Source organism: Colius striatus, chromosome 8, assembly GCF_028858725.1.
Source record: "Colius striatus isolate bColStr4 chromosome 8, bColStr4.1.hap1, whole genome shotgun sequence".
Classification (NCBI taxonomy): Eukaryota; Metazoa; Chordata; class Aves; order Coliiformes; family Coliidae; genus Colius; species Colius striatus.
Window position 1 is genome coordinate 36,304,948 of NC_084766.1, and position 24,451 is coordinate 36,329,398.

Below are 24,451 nucleotides of genomic sequence, written 5' to 3' on the forward strand. Positions count from 1 at the left end.
TATTGGGTTCTCCACCTCATTAGACACAGAGGGCAATTTCTGAAGTAAGAATGCCAAGGTATTATTAATAGGCCTCATTAAGCAGAATAGATCAAATCTAATCACAGGTGCTACTCACTGCCCTGTGACACTCAGAGTATCTCTCACATTGAAGCATAATTAAACCACTCAGATGCTTAGCACCATTTGCTGGCATGCACTGGCCAAAAGCAAGACTCTACTGCAACACAGCTGCATCATGGAAAGCAGAGGATATCCTGCTGTGACTTGCAGCTTGAGCTCATTTCAACTTATTGCATGTATTGCAAGAACCAGTATAATCACATCTGGAATATTGTGTCCAGTTCTGAGACCCTCGGTTCCAGAAGGACAGGGAGCTGCTGGAGAGAGTTCAGTGCAGGGCCACAAAGATGATGGAGTGGAGCATCTCCCTTGTGATGAAAGGCTGAGGGAGCTGGGGCTCTGCAGCTTGGAGGAGACTGAGGGGTGACCCCATTCATATTTACAAACCCATCAAGGGTGGGTGTCAGGAGGCTGGAGCCAGGCTGTGCTCAGGGATGGTCAATGATAGCACGAGGGGCAACGGGCACAAGCTGGAGCAGAAGTTCCAAAGAAACACAAGGAAAAACTTCTTCCCTTGTTGAGGTGAGGGAGCACTGGAAGGGGCTGCCCAGATGGGCTGTGGAGTCTCCTCTGGAGACATTCCAACCCAGCTGGACGAGCTCCTGCGTGCCCTACTCTAGGTGGCCCTGCTCTGGCAGGGGGTTGCACTGGATGATCTCTAAAGGTCTCTTCCAACTCTTAAGATTCTGTGATATTGTTATGGGCCTTAATCACACATCATTTCTCTTTGGCCACACTGAGGCTCTCATAAACAGTACATTTGGTTTTTGCTTTGCTGACACAAAGGCTTGCATGCTCTCATTTCTATAGCTTTGTTAGCCAGAGGAATGACTTCATGGCAAAGAAAAAGTGAAAGGTTAATACTCGTTATAGCCAATTATCACGGAAGCTGGTAATTCACACAGTCTGCCATTGAGAACAATGAGATGATTTTCTATACTTACAATGATATTTCAATACTCTATGACTGATGCACCCTGCCCAAGTTAGGACCAAGAGAGGCTCCGTGCTCAAAAATCAGAGTGGACAAGATTCTCATCTAGGTGACAGAATGAACCCAAAATAACAAAGGAACTTCGGAAGAGCTCCACACGAACTGTTTTGAAAAGTCACACTGGAGCACTTCTTCCTTGCCAAATAACTTGATTTCTAGAACTAAATATCTGGGAATAAAGCCCATTACTGTTTTATTTCCATTTTTTGGTTACAATAAACTTAAAATATTTTCCTCTTTATGACATATTGTACAGATTATATTGTACTTAAAAAAATATTGAAAGGATCAATATTTGTACATTTGTTGGGTACATTTGCCTCATAAAAAGCCTGAACTGTATTTCCTCCCTAAGACTGTTCTTGTTAACATTTGGGTAAAAAAAAAACCCAACCTTGAAACCTGTGAACATGAAATTAAATCTCTCGATAAGCCAGGTTTACAGAGGTTTTGATTAACTTTATCTTTCATTGATCCCAGTGGATGCTTCACTTTTGTAAAACTAATTCCCTTCCAGTTAGGGGAATGGCATGACTTGACTCCAGCCACTGAAAGCAGAACAGAGGCTTCTCTCATCTGAACGGGTGTTACATGCAGTAGTTTTATAGCCAATAACGGAAAAGCCTTGCCTACCTGCCTCCCTCTGTGAGAAAAAAGGCTATGTGACCACTGTAACATTTTTAAGGTATTCTTGGAGTAAGTTTCTCACAAACTTATAGATACAAAAGACAAATTGATCTGCAGTATATTTCAGTTGTCTCCTGCAAAAAATACCTTAAGCATGAATACAGCTGCTTGTGTCATCTGTGAAGAAATGTTGGAAGTAACACATCCCAGCCACTGCTGCACTAGAAAAAATTGGGGTTTACATCTTCAAAACTTGTTGACAACCAGTTTTTAACCCTTGTGTTTTTCCTTCATGGTAATCTCTCCAAATGAGGCATTTCATGCTATGCCTGTGCACCACGTAGCTCAGGCTGTTGTGTCAGAAAGAGATTGCAGAAGTGAGAGAAAGGTATCAGAACAAGCTTGTGAAAATAAACTCACTCCTGGTGTACTTTGGCTGGACTGGGAACGCTTGACTCTGCAATTCTAATGTTTTTTCAAGGTTTTCCTGAATCTAGTTACAAAGTAAGCCTATCTTTCTCATTCTAATCTTGTTTTCTATTAACCATAGCAATGTATACAGTCAAATTAGCTGATTGATCTCTCACCAGATGACTCATACTCAGCACTTAAAGCTGGACAAAAATGGACTGACTTTCCATTATTTCACTTATTTCTTTGAGACTGATCTCATTTTATTATTGAAACCATATTCCTAACAGCCACAGTAGGATCTGTACCGTACTTTTTAGGAGCTGGTTTTGCCTGTGAACGTTTTCTTCCAAGAGGATTCTTGATGAAGCCTTTACATTGCACATACTACTGGAGACAGACATTTTTGGTTTCAGGATGCCATGTGCTTGGATCTCTTTGGATGTGGAGGTGTCTTTGGAGGGATCTCTCTGTTTTGATAAGCCATCAGTAGCGGCAGCAATTGCCTTGCTGGATGCTGTATCTGGTAGAGAGACAGAGGCTATTGTGCTCTTCCTGCCCATGGTGCATTGTTTCTTGTTTCCAAACAGCACTTGTGTTCCTGGGAAAAACAGAAAAGAAAACAACCCCAAATTCTATAACATGGGAACCTTTTGCTTCTCAACCCACTAGTGCTCATTGGTTTTATTTCCCATGTGTTTTAAAGGCTATAACTGATCAGGACTGCCACACAGCTGTGCTGCAACAAATGCTACAGATAGAAATAAATCACAGAGGATGCTCTCCATAAAAACACACTGCAGTTCTAAATAATTTACACACACTCTGGTGGGCAGCGTGGAAGCCAAGGTCCCTCTGACAAAAAGGTGTGCTGCACGTCTTGGTCTCCTATTCACTTGAGAGGAACTTTTTAGATTGGTTAAATCAGGTCAAAACGACAGTTATGGATCCAATGGATGCTATGATGAAAACTGAAGTCTAAGTGGTTTTGGGATCAGGGTTTTAACCTCTCTGTAGTGGAGAGGCTGCCTCTGAAGCATCACTACTCTCCAACTCTTCTAGTGCCCTGTTCTACCTCGGTGCTAAGCTGCAGCAGGAACCAGCAGCAGAAAGGTCTGATTTGTACAAGATATGCTTTCCCCTGAAATCGTTTTGAGGAGAAGGATGTTGCACAGCAGCTACAGCTATGGCAAAAATCAGAGCTACTCAGGTGAGCTCTGTGAACCTTGAAAGGCAACTCAAGGTGACGACCTAGAAAACTGGGGGGAGGGTGGAAATAAGCACATAGAAATGTCCTTCTTCCAAGGTGCACTTTAGGCAGAGTTTGGAAGGGAGAAGACATGGAACAGTAAAAAAGAAATCAGGACATGAAATCCAGAGACTTGGAGACAGCATGGAAAGGACACCAGGGGAAAGATGCAGCAAATGGGAAGGGTTTAATGTCCCTATAAAGCACTCTGCCTAGTGGTCCCTGGTAGATTGACACCCACACAGGCCATGCACACAGCATGACTCTGCTCTTGCTTTTCAATCATGAGCATAAATTGCCTATTAGTGGTCCTAGCCACCGGCTGACCTGACACATAAAGATTTATGTAGGTGAAAATGATCACCAGCCATTAAAAAATGCTGAAAGAAGACAACAGAGGGATTTTGGAGGTACAAGGGAAAACAACCCAACTGGTTTCAGACCTAAGCGTAAGCCCATACAAACCAAGCAGGGGCTGTCCCGTTCCATATTGCAGATATAAGACATTTAATGAATTGCAAGTGTTTCACGACAACCACTTGTTAAAAAGGGACCATGTAACTCCTTTCTCTGCTGACTCATTCTCAGCAGCTGTCCCTCTCTAAACGCTTCTTTCTAATGTCTTGGTTGAAAACAGAGAGATTAGAAGTGTTTTTCTCCTTTGATCCAATCCATGACAAAGGGTGAGATGGCACATCCATCGTGTTAGACACTTCTTTATCTCATAGTCATTAAGTAAAATGAGGTCCTGCAGTGTGGTGTGGGAAGCTTTCAGTTCCTTTTCCCAATCCTTTATCCACTAACAACAGATGAGAAATATTCTTTGCAACAAAATGATGGCCTCTTACTCACTTTAGTCATCTGAATGGCTCACGTCTCTTTTTGCTCATCCTGTATATGTGAAGAAATCAGGGTCCAGGGTCGTTAAGGTACAGCATTTAGTGTTGTATCTACCTCACCAGGTAGATCAGAAAGCTTTGAACCTCTTAAGTTCCTTTCTGTAACAGGGAGAAGGAGTCATCTTGTCAAGGGATGCTCAAGCCAGGGATCCCTGAATCAGCATAGGCAGACTTCCCCCCACACTTTTTTTTCCCCTCCCTAATTCCATTCATTGAGATGAACCCCATCCTAAGCAATTTCAGAGCCATATAGAAAATCTGATCAAAGCAAGGAAGTTCACACAGAGCTCGCAAATTCCAGGCAAGCATCCAATCATCTCTCTGGTATAACTGCCCCTCACCTCTCTGGTATAACTGATTTTTCTCCTTGGCTTTTTTTTTTTTTCCCCACACATTGCAAATATTTGCCTTATCTTTTGTCAAAAGTTAGCTGTCTTCTTGGATGAAAATAGTTTTGATGCAAATACTCTCAGCAAACTGGATAGACTCAATTCTGTGCACACAGCTGGAGCTCATGTATATACAGCGATCCGTTCCTTCAGTCCCTGACCGATCCCATACCTGCAGTTACACTCTGTGTCTCTACAAATGTTTTATGACATATAGAGGGGGGAAAAAAAAACCCACTGAGATAGATTAATGGGGTCACGGACATCAAAGAGTGTTTGTGGGAGGAGGTAGAAACACGCAGCGTGGTACAAGAAGATGAAGAAAGCAGCAGGTAGCATTAAGTAACTGCAGAGAAGGAAGTCTTTTTGTGCAAAGGCAGCCAAGATACTAGAAGGATAGAAGGGGGGAAAAAAAGATCTAAGCCACAGAAAGAACTTGAATGGAAAACAGATTATCTCTTTAAATCAGCTTTTAAATTAAAATAGTTTACTGGCCAGCAGAAAGCAAAGAGGGGCAGAAGAGAAAGTGGAAAGGAGAAAAGAGTTTCTGCTCATCCAAGGCAGCATTCACAGTAGGAGATCATTTGCCTTCCTATCAAGAAATGGTCTGTGCAGCAAATGTATGTGCTGTGAAGCCAAAGAGCTCCTTGACTGAGATTGTCAGACTGCTAAACTCACTGTTGTGCCCCCAGGAGAGGCTATTTGCTGTGTCTGGGCACTGATAGCTGAAACTACAACACAAATCACCAGGCTGGTGAAAACGGGCTGCAAGGCTGCAAAATTCAAAGGGAGACCAGAGAGAGTGAAGGAGTTGCCTCTTAAGCCACACTTCTCTGTCATCTTAGAACAGGGATCTGAACAAAAGAAGGAAGAGTTGCCTGGACACTACCAAACTATTTGCAGATACTGGCTTCCAGGTGTAAGTACAGTAACCTCCAAAGGCTGAGAATTAAGCCCTAGGAATTCTCTTACGGAGACAGCCTTCCCTTCTGCACTGCACCCTGTCCCTGCCCAAAGGAATGCTACAGTAGCCTTCTGCCCTTGGTCTGGGGATTCCCACAAAGGTGCATTGGAGGCAAAGAAAAGAATGAACAAAACTAGAGCTGGAGTCTAAAAACCAAAAGATGGCAGCTGCTGCTTAGCATTTTGACAACAAAAGGCTGTCTAGGAAAGAACTTTTAAAAGCAAGATTCCTTCTGAAATCCAGGTATGGAAACACTGCATCCTTTTTGCATCAACAGGGTCTTCCTTCGATCCTGTAGTAATATTATAACTAAACCTGAATCCTTATTAGATTCACAGCGTGGTGGGGATTTTTTTCCTACTTAATTAAGGCATTAAGAAAAGGTGTGCTTTGTTCTTGCCTAACATCAAAGGCAACCAGAATAATAACAGAGTGAAGTTGAGAAATTCTTTCCTCCAACTCCTTCTTGAATTAACCTTTCCATTCAAGAAGCACACCCAGGTGCAGCCAGTCCCCAGGAAAACACAGCAAAGCAAACCAAACCTGGGCTCCAAAGATCAACTCCCTCGGCTGTCAATTACCTCAGCTAAGGGATGCAGATGCAAATGACATTTAGCAGACAAAGACAAAGGTACTTAAAGGTAAGATCACAGAGTCTCACTCTGTACATTCTGGATGGTTTTTAATATACTGTGTGGAGAATTACAACTGTTACTCTCGTTAAGACTATCTGGAATTGTATATCTAAATCCCCACGCACCAAACTTGAAATATATATGCCCCTCTGAGAACAGCTAGAATTGCAACTGGATGACTAGTAATATATGTTTTTTCTATTATCCCAGCTGAAGAAAGGCTTTAAAACTAATGAACAAAGACATGCAAGTGTAATGCTTTGGGAGATACAGGAGAACAAACCTCGAAGAAACGGAAAGCTGAATGACTCTGTTAATAAAATCCAGCCAATATAGATCCTGGTTGTAAAAGTTCAGCTGCTTGTAGGAGCAAAAGTAAAGGAACAAAATTGCAATTACATTTGGAGAGAAGTCATTATGGCCCTATGCAAGAAAGAAAAAGACAACTGTTCCATTTTTAAATGACGACTTAGGGAAAACCATACAATATTGGAGGAGTTAAAAATATTCTGTAAAACCAGGGGGAGGTTCTCAAAAGCTCTTTTCTTTTTTCTTTTAAAGGATCCTTGATCTGTGAGTAAAATAAGGATATTGTTTTACTGTAAAGTATCTTTTTCCACTTTCCTCGCTGTCCCTTCAGGGGGTTTTGCTACCATGAAGTGACCCTGCATTGCAGCAGGTTAAACTGCCTTTCCTTCAAACACGGACAATTCAGGCAAACATGCCCTTTTCCATTGTTACTTCTTTTTTTCCACCCCCCCTTTTCACTTTACAGCGAGATAATGCAGCTTTTGAGACTTTTGTGTAAGACTTCCTAGAGTTTCAGCGTGGATTTCTGACGATTCATCACAAAGTGCTCCTTTGAAATTGCCCAAAGCTCATTTTAACAGCAGATTCTCCGACCACCAAGCAAGCCCGACACCAGAGGTGGCCGGGGAAGGAGACACACAGTGCTGATTCACTGCGTGTCATTAATGAGATCAGACATCACCACTGTAGGTAGGCTTTACATTACAGACCACCTGCTGGGGTTTGTTGTATTAATTTAATAAAAGCTCCGTGCCCTGGGCTGCTGAGCAATCCCAGACCTCCACCATGGGAGCTGACACTGCCAACACCCCAAGCAGAGAGGAGCAGCAATTAACATTCCTTAAATGTAAAGAAACTTCTACCCTTCTTCAAGATTTAGACCCAGGCATACGTAGCAGTAGGTTGTAGAGAGCCCACACATTGCCTCAAGCAGTGATCTATAATCCAAACCAAGACTCCAGCCTCTTGATGACAAAGACTGATGACTCAATTCCTATCATGAATCGAGTATTACCCCTCCTAAGCCATACCATCTTAGATATAAGCAGACAGACCACATCATTTCAACAGCCTGGTAACACAGAAAAATGGAAACATTGAGAGCAATTACAATGTTATTAGTTATTTCTGTGTTTGTCGAGGGATGGAAGATAGAGTGGATAATTTATTGTTCCAATCACTGCTGAGGAAAAGACATTTAATCAGTCAACAAGCTGCAGTCAGCAAAGAATGCTGCAAAACCCAGTTGTTTCTACTGAAATTTCTGCTGACCAGCAATGGGACTTATGTCCCAAACTGCATTCTGATGTTTGTCAGATGACTTGCTTGCAAGAGGCAGTGTCAGCTGCTGTTCACCATCAGCATCCATGGAAACTATCAGCAAAAAAGGCTGACAGTAATGCAGCTCTGTCCATGCTATTCAAAATGTAATGGTTAATGAGGGCTTGGATTAACCTCTCAACAAAAACTTGGGGCTGGATCCTGAAAAATTGGGCCAGGCCATTCCCAGAACTGTCAAGACCCAAAGCAAGTTTGCAAGGCTGAACAGAGGGAACTAACCAGACTGTTACTGCTGATGAACATGTCATTGTACCTATGCTAATGCTTCTTCAAACAGCCCTGCCTGGTGAGAATAAGGCTTAATTATCTCAGCTGTGTCAATAACACCTCAAGCTAAGAGTCTAGATTAAAAAACTCTCTCTAACAAAAAAAGGTTGGTGTCCTTCTAGCTAGCTCTTTTGTTCTTTGGTTTTTGTTTAAGTGATGTTGACAGCTGTGGACACCTTTCTCAGAAGGAAGGTGCAAAGCTAATATTTGACTGTAGAAAGTTGTAATCATTTAAAAGAGAAAGCTTATCAAGTGTACCTAAGAACTATTAGGCTTCAAACCTATAAACAGTCCAAAGTAGGAAGAGCCTCTTGATGTCAAGAAACAGCTTGTTTACAGAAGGCTTTTGGCAAAATTAGCCCAACACTTGGCTTCACAGCAAACAATCCCATAATGCAGCTAATCAGCAGCACCTAACAACAAGTGTCTCTGTGGCAACTGCCAATTTACTTTCTCAAAACACTTGGCAAATAATAACAATCTTCTCTCTTGGTGTTAAATAAGGGAACACCACTTACTTCAGGGAGCTAACGGGGAGTGAGGCGCTGCTCGGGACAAGGCGTGACGCACCGGCTCCAACTGTGCACGGAGAGGCCTTGTGGGACGAGGGGGTAAATCTGCAGTGACTGCACCACAAACAAGGAAAGGCTCCTGCCTAGCACCTGCAGGAGATCAGCTTACACTCTGAACCAGGAGAGTGTATTATTGTAGTGGTCAGCAAATAATCCAGGCACGTGATTTGACTGGATTGCTTGCACCAGTGAGTTCCCAACACCCAGCTGGTCAGGATAAAAGGGAAAATATTCCCTTTCTGTTAAACCTTTCATAACTTGGAGGCTGGTCAAGTACCTGGTAATTATTTTCTCCTTGAAGATAATCAGTCTTATATTTTAAACTCATACTTCACATGACCATTGCTTTTCCTGTCTTGCCTTTTTGGCCACGCCATACCAAAGCCATGCCTTTACCAAACCTTACACTCCCAGGCAGTCGTTAGAGAAGATGTCTGTTCAGATTTAAGAACCATGGAAGTGGTTGCTGAAAACACTTTGAAATGTGCTGCTGTACTTTTGAGACACTCTCTGTAACATCCACGAAACAAAAACCACAGAGCTAGACATCCACGTTTGCATATCAAGAATGTCAAGCTACAAGTTATCAGGACTATTGGAGTAATCTCAGGCAGTGTGACTTCTGCAAAACAATGCCCCAAACATGTTCAGTTCAGGATGATTCAGAACATTTAAATGGTGATTTGCAGGGTAGGAAATGTATTGAGCACTTGGTATTCTCATCATGTCAAAGACACATAGTTGTTCAGCTCTTTCTGATAATTTACCACAGCCAGACGGAGCCAAGTGCTCATTTCACAGTCTGGGAAGAGTTGCTCCTTCCAACCGAGTGTGAATAAGGGGAAAATGAGGCCCTTTACTCCAGTGACACAGTGCAGTCACTGAATCCACATGGCCCATCTCTTTCTCTTAACCATTATTTTAATGATTCCAGCATTCAGCCCTCCACTGCTCGCCCTGAGTGCTAATGAGTGACTCTTCCCCCTCCAGAGTCTTTCACTTCAAATTGTCTCACATTTTCACCAACTCTGACAGCTCAAGGCAGCAATGTCCACCCTGAACAAGCCAGTAAATGGTGGAAAAATCAGACTCTTAACTTTCACATGCCAGAACAAGGAGAGCTGAACTTTAATTTGGCTCTTCAGCAGGCAATATGATCATCCTCGGGAAAATGAATCTGATTTACGAGTTTCACTCACAGGAATGCTGCCCATAACATCATTAACAGGGCAGACATCCTTCTGCCTTCTACAGAAACAATGGCTTTCCTACCCAACATGGTCATTGCTGTGCCCCACAGTACAAAACCTCTAATGTGCAAAAGACATGTTTCCTGAAGGTGAGCAGGTCCTTCAGCTCCAGGCAAATTGTTCTATGGTCACATCCTTCAGCAAGAGAAAATAAAGAAGCAAAAACCTCCACAAACCCAAACCAAATGCAAGAAAAAACAACCATCACCCAGCCATCCATGGCTGCCTGTTGCCTAAAAGCACAGAGAGGTTGTTAAACAGTCAGCTCCATGGGAAAATCTGAGTGCTTTAATTGCAGCCAGGGTCACTGTCCCTTCCAGCTGAAATGATTCTATGATCACAGTGCCACCAGATCACAAGTGTCATCACTAAGAACAAGTTCACAGGCAGCTTTGGCTTACATAACCTTAGCATCATCTCTCTTCTGCTTACATCTGCTGCCTGTGACCTCCACCTGTAGCTATGCACCCATATGACACAGCAGAAGGCCACATCACTTTTTCAACTCACATAATTTTTCTGAATGGGTGAGAGAAAATAGCCCTCCACACTGATGCCTTGCTTCTCCTCCTACACCAAATCAGCTCCATGACCTCTTCCTTCTCACCAGATGATGGGGACACTGACAGCAGCCACTCAGAACAAAGAGCAAGAGCTTGGTACTCCAGAAACAGGCTCTCCAGAAAAGAGGAGGCATCCCCTTCCTTCTGAAAATGAATAAGAGTGCTCCAGGACAAGGAGAGCCACCTCCTATTGCCCATCACACAAGCTGGGGGTGGTATGAAAGGCTGTCAGCATCTTACAGAGTCACTCATGGCTGAGGACTGCCAGTTCCTCACTGAATTCTCAACTGAGTCCTCAATTTGTCAGCATCTGATACAGTACCTGGAAGTCCCATTGCAGTGTGATATAGACAAAATGACACAAAAATCTTAGACTAAGGAAAACTGACAGCCTCCTCCATCTTAAATTTATACCAGATGAAGTGAAACATCAAAGGAGCTCCTTTTAATGGGCTTTTTGGCATGTGGTCCTTTGTTCTTAACAAGTCGGCACCAGCTGCTGTGTCCATAATGCCAAGTCAGTAACGTCCCTGGCCGGATTCTCAGCTGATGTAAGTCAGTGTCACTCCTCTGAAGGCAGATCTTTCTATTGGTTGACATCAGCTGAAGATTTGGCTCCTCATGCTAAGCAGGTGCAAGCTAAAGTAAAATCTTCTGTGCCATATTTCACATTTCTCCTGTCTTCACCATCACTCCTGCTGAACACATCCCCAGGCTGGGGAGTTTATTAGCATCAGCTGGAGCTACTCGACTTTCTATACAATAAATTCCATACTGTAAGCAACAGCTTTTGTCTCATTATATCTTGTTCATGTGTGTGTGTGTGTGTGTATTTACATACACACACTAATCTTGTACTTGGGGCTATTGCCCCAAGTGGTGACTTTCCCATAAACACAATATAAGGAGAGAACAGCAGATAAGGCCACGTCCATTCACCACAACATTTCAAATCCTATTTAATGACTGAAAGCAAATACTATTAATGGTCTCCAGTCTTAAGGTTGCCTACATTAGTCCAACCTGATTACTACCAGAGTATACATTCAATTAAAGATGACCTACAAATATTTTCTTGATGTACAAAGCAGGGTCTTCTCAATGTGTGTTTAAAATGAAGACTTTTCCCCCTGCTTTGCAGGTAGCAGCATATTGAAACCCCACAGCAGCAGCTGGTCTGATTTTACTCCAGTACAAATATATATACACATACATCCACTATAAAAAACAAAATAGCTCTTGGAACCAATTAAAGTTGAGTTGTTTACCCTTTAGAAAACATGCTGCTGGCTTCAGCACTTGTTAATAAAACTCTTGTTTAAGGAAGAAACAAAAGACTGCAATCATTTGGGGCCATCCAACACCCCAAATGCCCAGATCCCATTTCACTTTTCCCCATTCACTATCTTGGGTTGCTTTAATTAAGTACATTATGCTTTCAAGTCACCTGCCATTCTCTATGGGGAAAAAAGTATGAGCTTTTGTAACCACAATACCAGCTCCCTGAACTGCCTTGTCCACTGATTAAACGTTGTTTTCCTCTCCTTAGGTGCTTCATTTCTGAGTTCTGCAAGAAAAAGGACACCAGCAATGCATCATATTCACTTTGCTGACTCATACTTACCTTACAATCATGATTTCCCTACTTCTGGTTAGCTTACATAAGAGTGTGATTCCTGAGATGCCCTTTTGTCATCTCCTCCCACTCCCCACATCTGTATCTCAGCTCAGGTCTGCAGGAGCCAGCACAACACCCACTATCCAGACTGGATTTACATTTCTCTCCACCTCATCTGTTCCTCCTTAATAACTCTGCACAGCAGTTTTGGGCATGACAACAAAAGGAGGGGGGGAGGAAAAAAGAGTAGACATTATAAAAGTGGAAGTGTGAGTGGAAATGATTTTGGTGTATAACAGAGCTGAGGTTTGTGAAGGTGTTCAGGCATCAAGAAGTTTACAGTTATCTAGGCTTAAACTGATAAATTTAGATGCTGGTATTTATAATATTTCATAGTGAAGGGATTATATTGTTTAATCAAAAGGTCAAAATGAATTTAAAGTTGTCTCATTTTCTTCTCTTTGTCCCTTTTTAATAATTCAGCATGGACCTCAGTAGGTAACAGATTGTAAAAGATGGATGGATGGAAAAGGTAGATATTCATGTGGAATAGATCCTTCGTGAAAGGTAGCTGAGAAATGAAGATTAAAAATGCTCCTGTCTTCAGCAGAAACCAGGATGATCTTTTCATTTTTAACTTACCTTGTATTTATGAGCCATCAGCTACAGCCACTAAAGGAAATTGCAGCATTCACTTAAAGGCAGCGTTAAGTAAGTTCTGACAGCTTGTTAAAAGCCATGACCGAAGGCAGGCTGATGCACATTGATCATCTGTGACAAGGAGCTCATGGAGCTTGGCCCTGGCTTACCCTTTGTCCTGTCTCTGAGGTGGGTGCTGTGGCTCTCAGTGGGCTATTTCACATGAACAGGTACACATTCCTTAAGCTGCCCAAGGGGCTGAAACGCTGGCCACCGGTAAAAACAAACATCATTATGCCCAAGGGCTCTGTGTCCTCTCGCAGCTCAAGCCTGATTTCACCTGTAACGTGGATTTTCCAGCACTTACAGTCCAATGTATTGCCAGAAATAAAGTACCCAAAGCAATGAGCCAGTAGCAGGTTCATAGCAGTGAAATTACAAGATCACATTCCATCCTTGGGATGCTATAGCATGAAATATGGCCATGAATGCTGAGTCAGAGATTTGGATTTCTAACTGTAATTACCATCCATGAGCACAGCCCAAGATTTACATTTCATTAATAGGCCTAAAACATCATTTTCATAGGTGGCATACTGGGGAAATTGATACCTCTGGAGATTATCTGGACCAACTTCTGGACCAACTGAAAGCAGGGCCTTAGCTTACATCAGCCAGGTCCAAGCAAAGCCAAGTCTTGAATACCGGGATTTGAACATGAACTGGTATGAATAATACTATAAGTAGAGTCATTATTACTTTAGTGAAGCCACAGGAAGAGTTAAAAGAGACCAAAAGATGCCATGACTCAACCTGCCCTATACAAAAGAGCAACCCTGGACCCAGTACTTGTAAAGCAGGGAAGTATTTGGGTGCTCATTCCACTTCAGGTCCTAATAAGGCAGACTCAGCATCCTGGAATTTAGAGTTTTCCTACAGAAATGTTTAGCCTTGAAAGTCATTCTTCTTCTTTTTCTGCCATGGTGATGTTATTCCTCCTGGTATTTCTGCTGGCTGGAAGGTACTGCCTAAACAGCTGCAAAGTGCTGTAAACTCAAACTTTCTGGGTCACCAGAAATGTCACAGACAAAGAGCTCCCCTCAGTTCCTTCATCTGTAAGGTAACTATAAGTATTAACATGGTATCACAACTTGTTCCCCGAGTTCTTCCTGCTTTTTAAACCCTTCATTTCACAAACACATCATTGCATAAACATACAACAGGCCAGAACTGAATATGGATGGATCTGAGCTAGTAAACAGGGGAGGAAAAAACCATCTATGAGAGTTGGGAATGTGCAAGTGTATAAAGGACTTTGCTGATGGGGTAGTTACCTCACTGTGCTCCTAAAGCAGCATCTTGCACTACAGGTCTTGTAATACTCAGGTGTATACAAATATCACAGCAAAAAAATAAAGCAAGTGTTCCATCATATCTTTCTTCAGATATTTAAACTAGTCCAGGAAAAAAAAACCCATGTAACATGCTGTAGGGCTTGTACCAGATTTACACCAGAATGGAGTACAGGACCTCAAAGATCACTCATCTCCCTCACTTGACCCATTTTTGGAACCAAAGGGACCTCACTTTTTTCATTTTCTCCCAGGTTAAAAGCAAATCAATTGCCTTTGACTTGAATGAGCAGTGCAATGTCTCAGGCACTGAACAAGATTTCTTGTGACTTGTCACATTCAGTGGCTGAGGACTATGCAAGAGCTCCTTACTTTGGGGATCCTGGGGTGAAAAACCGTTGTTTTGAAGCATTATTCTGGTTGGTTTTACAAATTTCACACAGGAAAGTTGTAGTAAGCTGATAAACACCTTCTTATATATTACAAAGGACCTGATCAAGAGAAATATAGATCTCTACCCCCTGCATTATTGCTTACACAAAAGGTGGAAGCAGTTAAAAGGTAACACTTCCCATGTTTATTTACACCTGTATTCTTGTGTACACAAATGGTGGAAGTTGCTTTTTGAAAAACCAAACAGTGTTTCTCAGCTAGTTACCTCACTTTTTTCCCCCCTCTTTTCAGTAAGACTGTGGAACTATAAGCAGTGTCCTACTTCACTTTCTGACTGCTTCTAGCAAAAGTGATTCTTTCATGGCTACAACTGTATTACCAATAGGAAGGCTCAGTAGTATTCTACTCCTTGTGGTGCAGCACAGAGAGAGGTAAGATGGCTTTGAATAAAGCCTTGACTACAGAGAAATTCCTACAGAAGCTTCAGGAGGACATTGTTATTTGAAATGAAGATTACATTTCTCCCTCCAACCCTTTAGCACCGGTGTGTGTCTTCCCTCTCCTGCTCCTCACTGTGCTGTCTCCCCTTCAACAACAGACAACCTGGATGATGCTGATAAACATGAAGAAGGATTTTATCTCAGGCTTTCTTCAGCAGCCAGCCTCAGGGATGCCTCAACTCAGTGAACCACCATGGCTTTTATTTAAGCACCTGACTCCAGAACTACTGATGCTGCTGGTGTCTCTGTGGAAAATCCTGGCTCTTTGGGTAATTTTCTGAAAAGGTTAAGGCAGGAGGCTTCTGCACTAAGCAGCACCTTCTCACTGTTTCATCCTTGATAACTGCAAGAGCAGTCCCACCAATTCCAGGCAGAGGTAAGCAAGTGCAGCAGTGAGAGGTTTGGTACCTTGGCCAGTCCATGAGACAGTATGCAACTTCTCATCCTTCTTTGTTTTTTCCATTTGCACACTGGGAAGATGAAGGTATAAGTGACTCTCAGGAGGGAGCTTATACATACCGACCCTTAGATCAAAAAGGCCATACAAAGAGAGGGTAATTGCAATTAAATGTAGCCCAAGGTCACAGGATACATAGGGGGTAAGTTTTAACCTTAGTGCTTTTGCTAAAAGCCAGACTCACTCATTGACATTCTTCCCATCCACACTCCCTTCCTGGAGAGTCAATAAACTCAGCTGTGGTTATTCAAGTGCGCTGGGAAATAGCTGCTACAGCCCAGTGCAGCAGAAGCCACGCCACTCTGGGCATGAAAGCATCCCCACAGCACTTTTCCCTTCCCTGAGAGCAGTGTTGCAAAGAAAACGTTAAGTCTGCAAAAGGCCTGGAGGTGTTTGCAACAAATGTGTTAAAGATTTGGAAACCATTTACCTGGAGCCACTGGTTATGAAAGCCTGAGCTTATTTCCATAGCCTTCTAAATAAAAGCTGAAAATAAGGTGGCTTTTAGCTGCAAGGAGCTCAGTGCAGCCATCCTCAATCTCACGCCTTGAAATTCAGCCCTTATACAAAGAAAGACCTAATTCAGGGGCTGAGCATTTGCACGTTGCTGAGAGGCAAACAGAACATTACAAACAGTTAAAAATAGAGATTTAATACACAAAACTCAGGCCAGAGTTTTCTCTATCATCTGCTGAGCAGCACGCATCACTATCATGGCAAGTATATTCATGGCAGTCCTGGAACTGAAAGCATCTGGGTTGTGCTGGGACTCATCGTGCCTTTGCAGAAGCAAGGATTACTGTTATCTGCTCACATAAAGTCATTGTGCTGGGTCTGCTCCAGCCTGAACCTGTGCTCCACCAGAAAGAGGTTTAAGGGTATTACTCACCTGCCTCACCACTTGGATTATGAGGCTGGAGAGCAAGAGTGGTGTGGTAGCTGCCAGACTGCTTATCGTCATCTTCCTTTGCTGTTACTGTGTCATGAAGTCCTCTGGGTATACTCACAAAGGCTGGAAGTTTAGAGACAAGGACAGTTTGCAAGGGGTATTTACTACCCAAATAGCTACCTTTTGGTTTTTGTTTATTAATTACATTATTTTTTGCTAAGTCTGGACTCGAGTTGTATCTGAGCGGAGTCTTGCTTTCTCCTGGGAGCTTGGTTTGAAGCATCTCCTCTATTGGCTCTCCGTTAGCTATGCCATCTACTCCATCTGCTGTTAATCTCGACGAACTGCAATTTATAGTGAAGGACAACGCTGATCTATGAATTTTTTGGCATTTAATTCGAGGTTGGTCGATGCACACAACGAGTGACCTGTCTAAATAATAGATGGTACTTGGACACTGCTGGGAAACTGGAAGGTGGACACATGAGATGAACGAAGGTGGTACTTTTGCTCTCCCATCACCCTTTGGAAGACCCACGCCACGCTCCTTGTTGCCAGGGTCAAAAAGCCCCTTTTGTAGTTCTTCATCTAATTGTGAGCAAGTGTTACTAAACTGTAATGGAGAAACACGTTGGTTGGTGGTCCCTGGCAGAGGCCAGCGACGAAGGACTTTGCATGAGGTGGGAGACACAGCGCTGGGGTCTTGCACAGCCCCAGGTCCACTTGCTGCATCACTGGAGGCTGCAGCAACACGCCTGGCTGTCACAGTTATGGAGGCAAACCCCTTCTGCTGTTTTGGACACTGTTTTTCCTCTGTGATGGGACAGTTTGATGGAGATGTGGTGTCATCTAAAGTTGCCTGAGTTTCTAATCTGCTGGGAAGCACCGTAAATGCTTGGTTAATGTTGACTGAACCAGCCTGCTTTGTGGGATAAGCATTGGGCTGGGTGATCATGGACTGCATAGGCAAAGCTGGCCAACTTCCTTTTGATTTATCCTCATCAATCATCTGTGAAACGACTCTTGGTGAAACCGATGTATTCTGTGATGACAGAGGTTTCTGCAAATGAAAAGATTCAAATTATCAACAAACTCTCTCATAACATATGTAACTGCTTCTCATCTACCATCTATCACACCAGACAGTTGGAGGTTTCTTGTTACCTTCCTATTCACACTGACTTTTCATCATTTACAAGCACACACTTTGGAAATCAGCTCTGAATTGTCTGGGAGACATCAGAGAAAACCTTGTCACTCTGGTGCAAAAAAGCATCAATGTTTGAAATGTGTATTCTATACTATTATTTCCAGTATCTAAGCTGTTGTTGCAGCTGGGATTTGTGGCTGCTATGTTTGTCTAACGATGGACGTGTCAAAGGCAATTACCAGTTTCAGACTCTCAACTGCTCTTTCATGATGGTCTGCTGGAATTTAAAATGCATTTAAACACGTTATGGATCATTAGCCCAAAGGTCCACGTGTGCCATCACATGCTGCAGAGGACATGTGAGCACCATGGGTCATAACTGCTCTGTAATCTCATCAGTTACAAGCAAGGAAAAACCTTTTCCAGGATCCCTTCCACAAAACTGAGACAATTCCCTCTAAGGGCTCCGTGTACTACCTGCATTCATTAGTCCCCCCTTGCTTATGATTACTTGGTGGTACCTACCAATGATGTAACACCACATATGACCAAGATTGATTGGCAGTGTCCCAGATTAACTCTTCCAACCATGACAGTAAACATCAATCTTGATGGGCTGTACTTTAATTTGGTTGATGTGACAAAGGTGTATTTGCGTTAAAGAGATCCAACAAAGAGCAAACCTGAGCTTAAAATCTCCTGCTGTTATTATCCATCCTGCTGGTCACATAAGTCACATGCAATAAAGCATCTGACCTACTCTCAGTGCTGCTGTAAATTGGCTGATTAGATTGCTCCTGCCCTGTGTTCCTACATCTCCTGATCCTAACAGAAAAAAAACAGCTCCACTGACTTGGCACACAAATTCTGAGGATTAGCTTCATAATGAAAGCTGATCTCAGTTCATTCAGGGTTTAGTGCCATTTGCTAGCTGTACTGCTCCTGCTTGCCAGGAATTCATCTCAGTCATATCTGGGCATCGGTCATCTAATAATCAATGCTGGTAATTGACTCGTGCTTCATAAAATGTGATATTCTTCTTCCTCACAGAAGGCTGCCTGAGAGACTGAGCTGTGGCCTCCCTGGAGCCATGCTCATCCTGCTCAGGGCTTGGGTGCCACAGTCAGGACACTGCACTGAAGCCTGTGGGGAAAACCATTCCCATGCTCCTGTCCTCCATGCATGGAAACCACAGAGAAAACAGGCTGCTTTGTAGCTCTTGCAGAGGCTGGTTTGGGAACCCAAACAGGTAGAAGTAGATCAAGAGTTTATTAACAAGGTGAAATGCCAAGTAAATTTTATCCACTCTTTAAACCAGTTGCCTGTGGTTTTGACAATTCAATAATTTCACAGCCCCAGGGAAAGCATTTTCTTCCTCCTTTGTTTCTTTCGTGGTTTGTAACAGCATTTGCTTCGTATTTTCTGCACCGCATCTACTTCCACCTTCCATCCTTTCGTATGCCTCTCGAAAGCCTCGACTTCCCTGGGATTTCTACAGGGCACAAAGAAGAATGTGCCTTGAAATACTTTATTTTGGATGCATCTCTCACGCTCCAGTCGTTAATTTGACATTGATTCCTTTGGTTAAGGGCTGTACAGCTGGAGACACCCTGCAAGAGTCCCAAGGCATGGCAAAAATGCTCCTGATCAGCTTCAAACCCAGGGATTTAAAATCATTTGCTTTTCCATTTTCTGCTTCAGTATATGTATCATTCCCTCCTCCCCATCTTTAGCAGAGGAATGGATCTGTAAGGTTTGACAAGCTGATCCTGTGCTCATTGGGAGCTTTCAAGCTCTGCTGCATCTTGTGAAAAAACCCCCCACACTTACACAAAGTAATTGTGGTAGTCTGAAAACCTCAGTCTTTACCTTGAGAACATCTGAGACAGAGTGTACTGATACTTGGGATATCACTTGATTTAGTCTCCTGGGGTGTTTTTAAGAACTTTTTCCCCCTATAAAACAGGCAATTTTTTCCCACTCACCAAAAGCTCACAAAATCACAACATTTAGCCATCATTTTATTTGCCTTTTCTGCTGTCTAAGCCAAGCCTAGCTAAACAAAACCCAGTCCAAATACACTGCTCAGCAATCTGCAGTTGTTTTTAAAACCTGAATGCATTCAACTGACTGCTATTTAAACACAACTTCTTTACTTCACCTTGGTAGAGTTTGACCTTCCCTCCGCAGCACTCTCCCACCGAAGGTCTGTGCACGTCCTCTGACCATCAGTGCCCCATTGCCTTTGTGTTACTCCTGAGGGGAAAGAAAGCAGAGAAAGTAACATTATTTTCAGTGTTCTGGAGGAGATGAGTTAGATAATGTGGTTTTAAATGGAGTGAAACCCAAGGGAAAGAGCTACTGTAAATTATCTGCCCTGGGATCTGGTTATTGGAGGGATCCTATTTCTCTCTCTTCCCAGGAGGGGCACCTGAAACACCCTGTGATCCTGTTGCAAGGATGTGTTTATAGGCAGTCTCACAGCGTGTTCAGGATTGATCCAAGGCTTGATTATGTTTGCTTTGGATTTCTGTGGCTCCAGACATGAGTGTGGAGGAATCAGGCAAGCTGGGAAGTACAGATTTCAACCGGTCACTTTTGTGTGTCTGCAGAGCTGCGAGTACAAACGAGCACATTCATGGGCTGGATTCTATGAGTTTGATGTCCCTTGAACTAAATCACCTTCACATTTAAAGGACTGCAGTCACTTTCAATCGTACTCACAAATTCTCTTGCTTACATCATCGCTTTTGCAGTTCAGTGATGACTATTACATCAGCACATCAGCCTCTGGTTGGGTCATCTTTTGTTTCCTGGGAGCACCAGCCTGGCTGCAGCTTCTTACACACAGCTAATTTCTGTTTAACACAGGGGCTGGGCTGTTGCAATGATGCCTTAAAGTCTGCTGTCAGCAGCCTGTGCCAGAAATTACATTACTTTCTCTTTTGTAATAAGCATCCCAAATTAGTTTTCAAAGATGCTCTGGACTGAAATCTCTCGACCTTACTGGCTGTTTCTTTAGAGCAACAAGTCACACCCCTGGTAAAACCTTTTGAGTTTCCTTTTCTTTCATTCAGGCAGCCTGCCACAGAAGCTGATAATTTTTTTCCTAAGCAGAGTTTCAGTGTAACCTTACCTTAACAGAGAAATACAAATCAGTTCTACTTTAGGAATTGTTCATTAAAGCATATCCACCAGAGCAGGCTTCACGGCTGCATAGTAGGCTTAGTGTGCAGCTAAGGAGTAGAAAGGGAAGAGGGGCAAGGCAGTGGGTATGTCCCCAATTGAGAGATGTCCTGGAGTCCCACCACAGAACAGCAATCACAAAATGCTAACAGAATGTTTGATGAACCTTCTGCTTTAACATACCAGAGTATTCTTTAATACTTTACTGGCACAGTTCCAAGATGCCAATGCCACTGTGTGTGTGTGTGTGTTCATAGCTGGCATTAAAAGAAAAGCAAAAAAGAGGTTTGCCTTTGTCATTGAGCAACAGAAAGTCCTGAGCAACAGAGGAAACAGCTGGACTCATTAGCCACAGCATGGAAAAAAAAGACACTCTGGAAAATAGCTGGAGCAGAGGGCCCACTGCACATCTTTTTTTGGCAAAGAAATAAAAGCCCAGTTGCAATCAGTGAAAGTGCAATGATCCTGCACTAGCACTGGATCGTGGTGACTGCTGGCACAAACCAGGGGCCATTGAGATGTCCTTGGAGCCTGCCATGGACCTGTCATGGTACACAGTGAGAAGGAGGGGCTGCACTTCCAGTGAGTCCACCTGCATCCACAAGCAGTGGGATGGGGTAACTGCTGGGTCAGCCTCATGGAAACCTTGTTTTCAGTGTATTACCACTCCAGTGAACTACAAGTGAGTATCTTCATGGTGAAGAGCTGTTACATATGTTGTCTTATTTACTTTTAAAACAACTAAATACAAAATAACTTGCAGAGAAGGATGAAGAAACAACTATCAGACGGATTTAAGGCAAGACCAGTACGTAATTAAAGCTACAGCTTCGGCTCAGTTATCAATATTTGCCTCAAATGCTTTCCAGTAAGGAAACCACAGTTGTCTCAGATTGAGATGCAAAGCTACAATGGGACAACATCGACTTGTGAATGTCAACCAGTGTGCAAGGAAACCCAGAAGGCTGGCCAGAGACAAATCAGATCCAGACAGGCATGTTTTGCCAGATGGCCTTTCATTAATTTCATTCAAACGTACTTTCAGTGCGAGGACTGAGTACTACAGAGTCAAACAAGAGCATGTTGTCAAAGCCTACACCGCAGTTTACATCTAAAATGTACATTTCTCTTATCACAGTAACTTCCTCTGATTAGCAATAATCTATAGGTGGGACCTTCCATATGCCCACTGATCCCTTGGAATAGATTGGTTGATTCTTGCTTCTCTGCCTTTAAAAGTAGCTGTTTCTGGAGCAGGAGGGAGAGGAATAAGATGGGGAGAAGAGGAGGAGGAAGTATTTCTTTTCCTTTGCCAAATAATCCAGAGTGTTTTGCATTGCACTTTGCACCATATCCTATGCAGTGACATTCTTGTATTCCTATGGGAATCCTGTTGTTGGAACACACTCAGACTTTTTGGTCATTTAATCTAGTTGCTGAAATAGATTAAATGGCACTGGTGGCATTTTTTCATGATCCTATTACATCTATTCTTGGCACCTTTGCATTGTTAATTCATGTCAACAGAACATGCAAAAACCCCAAACCCTCAAACCTTTAAAAAGAGTTTGAATCTGCCTTTGACATAACGACCCTTGAGGGAGCACAGGGGTTCAGCTGAGCTATGTCACACACAGAGTCTCCACACAAACTCTCCTTGCTGACCCAACACATTGCACCGTAACTCTCGCTACACAACAAAATGCAAAGTTCAGTTTTTCCCTGGTGCGAAGACACGAAGGAAATGACATTTCAAGTACTTTCCATCTGTGTGTGGAGTATGAGAAACTTGTTTCTGTCCGAGTCAAAGTCCCAAGGATTTGTTTAACCCTCCCAGACCTTCTCTTCCCCGTCTTACAAACCAGAGATGTGATGAGGAACAGAGGAGCCATTGTGGGCACGTGAACCTTGCCCTATGACATTGTTACTCTTCTATTTTTTCCTCCACAAATACTGTTTGTTGAGCCCAGTGATGTTCTCCTTGGCAAGGCATCTGCACATCCTGCTACACATCAGGCTTTTCCTAATTACAGAGTGCAGCTGGAACCGATTCTCCCAGTCTCCAGGGCCTGGATGTCTGCCTCGAGCCAACTGGCAGCCGGCTCAGATAATGATTCAGAAGAGATGGACTTGTAAATCAGCTTGCTAAAACACAGAGAGACTGCAAAGGTGAGGATGCTAGTGAAAAACAGGGTACTGGGACTCTTTGGCATGCACAGGACAGCCCACTTTGTAAACAGCTGAGGTTTTGTACAAAACATGAGACACATGTGAGAACAGGCCATGGATAATGCTGTTCTGATGATGTGTCAGGTTTTTGCTAGACACACAGATGCTGGGAGAGGGTTGTGTTGTTTGATGACACCCAGAGTGACACTGGGCAGAGCTGGGATTACTTTAGACCACTGGCCCTGGCCTCACGTTCAGTTTTTGTCATGAAAATCGCAGATTTTGTTCATTTACTATTCACACGCTGACAAATTGCATGTCAGCAGTTCTCATCTCCACTACTGCTGCTCCAAGCCCTGCTTACTCTGCACTGACCAGGTCTGCCATCCCCCCTGAGGCACCAGCATCACCTCAAGATAAACTCTTCAGGAACCTCCAGCACACTTCCCTCAAAACACCATAAAACAGCCCTGCAGAACAAATACACAAGTACTGAAAAGGAGCAAACTCCTCAACATCCTTAGCCCACCATCTGAGACCTCCCAGGTCTGTGGCAGCCAGTGCCACTTCAGCCTCCAGGCCAGCACTGCTGACCACCCCAAAATGCTCAAATTCCACACCTGGGACCTGGTATGTAAAGGACACTGATGGCTTGGCTGCAAGGTCAGGCATCAGAGCAATCACACAGCTGATACATCACTGAAAGCTCTTTTTTTGAGGGTTGTAATCCTTCTATGCAGTACTCCTACTGTGAGCTATAAGCAGAGAAACCTCATCATTAAAATCAACTTGGAGGAACTCATTTATCCTTTCTTCTGTTTAAAACATTAGATTTGCTTAAATTTTCTCGTGACTTCTTCAATTCAAATACCCGAGGAAGCCTTGAGGAAAAGAGTGTCATCATTAAAGATTCACCACGCTCCCTCTCAGTAAGGGCTGGGAGAGATCATAAGTCACTTCATCAGATCTGAAGTGAGTCATCCAGAAAAACCATCCAGACATCACAGGTACACCTAAGATGAAAGCCAAGCCAGAACCAACACCAGAACCAAATCCACGTTCTTCTGGTCTTCTTCATGTGTCATAAAGAATATCCTGACACTGCAGGCTATTGTAATCTAACATTAAACTGAACAATGAAGCTGAAGTTCACATGCTCAGTACCAACAGTACAGACAGGCAAATGCTGAAAATTCCACCTTGTGCCAAAGTCCCTGCTGATATTAGATGGATTTATAGGGAATATACGGGTGAATGTTGTGTTTACTGGTTAGTGGAGAGAGTGATGCATCTTCAGAGAGCCTTGGAACAGGCACAATCATGCCCTCCTTCAAGGAGCCTGCAGAAGCAATGTTAAGTTCAAAGAAGAGGTGAGGTGTTAGTTGATGATGATCTGCAGGCAGCATCCCACTGAAGGTGGGGCACAGGCAGGGCATGAAGGCAGCCCCACAGCCACACGTGGATTTTACTCTCTTGTGGTGTCACAGAAAGACACCTGATTTTCA

The 24,451-nt window shown here is 43.2% G+C and overlaps 1 protein-coding gene across 2 annotated transcripts in view; it reads right to left on the reverse strand.

The window, feature by feature from the left end:
* C8H10orf90 (chromosome 8 C10orf90 homolog) overlaps positions 1–24,451 on the reverse strand; it is a 64,531-nt gene that overhangs the window by 14,172 nt on the left and 25,908 nt on the right. Inside the window, exons 2-4 of one of the 2 annotated variants that reach the window (XM_010209279.2) lie at positions 19,753–19,847; positions 16,442–17,501; positions 2,469–2,756 (exon numbers count right to left, since the gene is read on the reverse strand). In XM_010209279.2, the coding sequence (XP_010207581.2) occupies positions 2,469–2,756; positions 16,442–17,501; positions 19,753–19,847 (1,443 nt within the window). The remainder of the gene's footprint in view (positions 1–2,468; positions 2,757–16,441; positions 17,502–19,752; positions 19,848–24,451) is intronic. The other variant, XM_062001741.1, reaches the window with a different exon arrangement.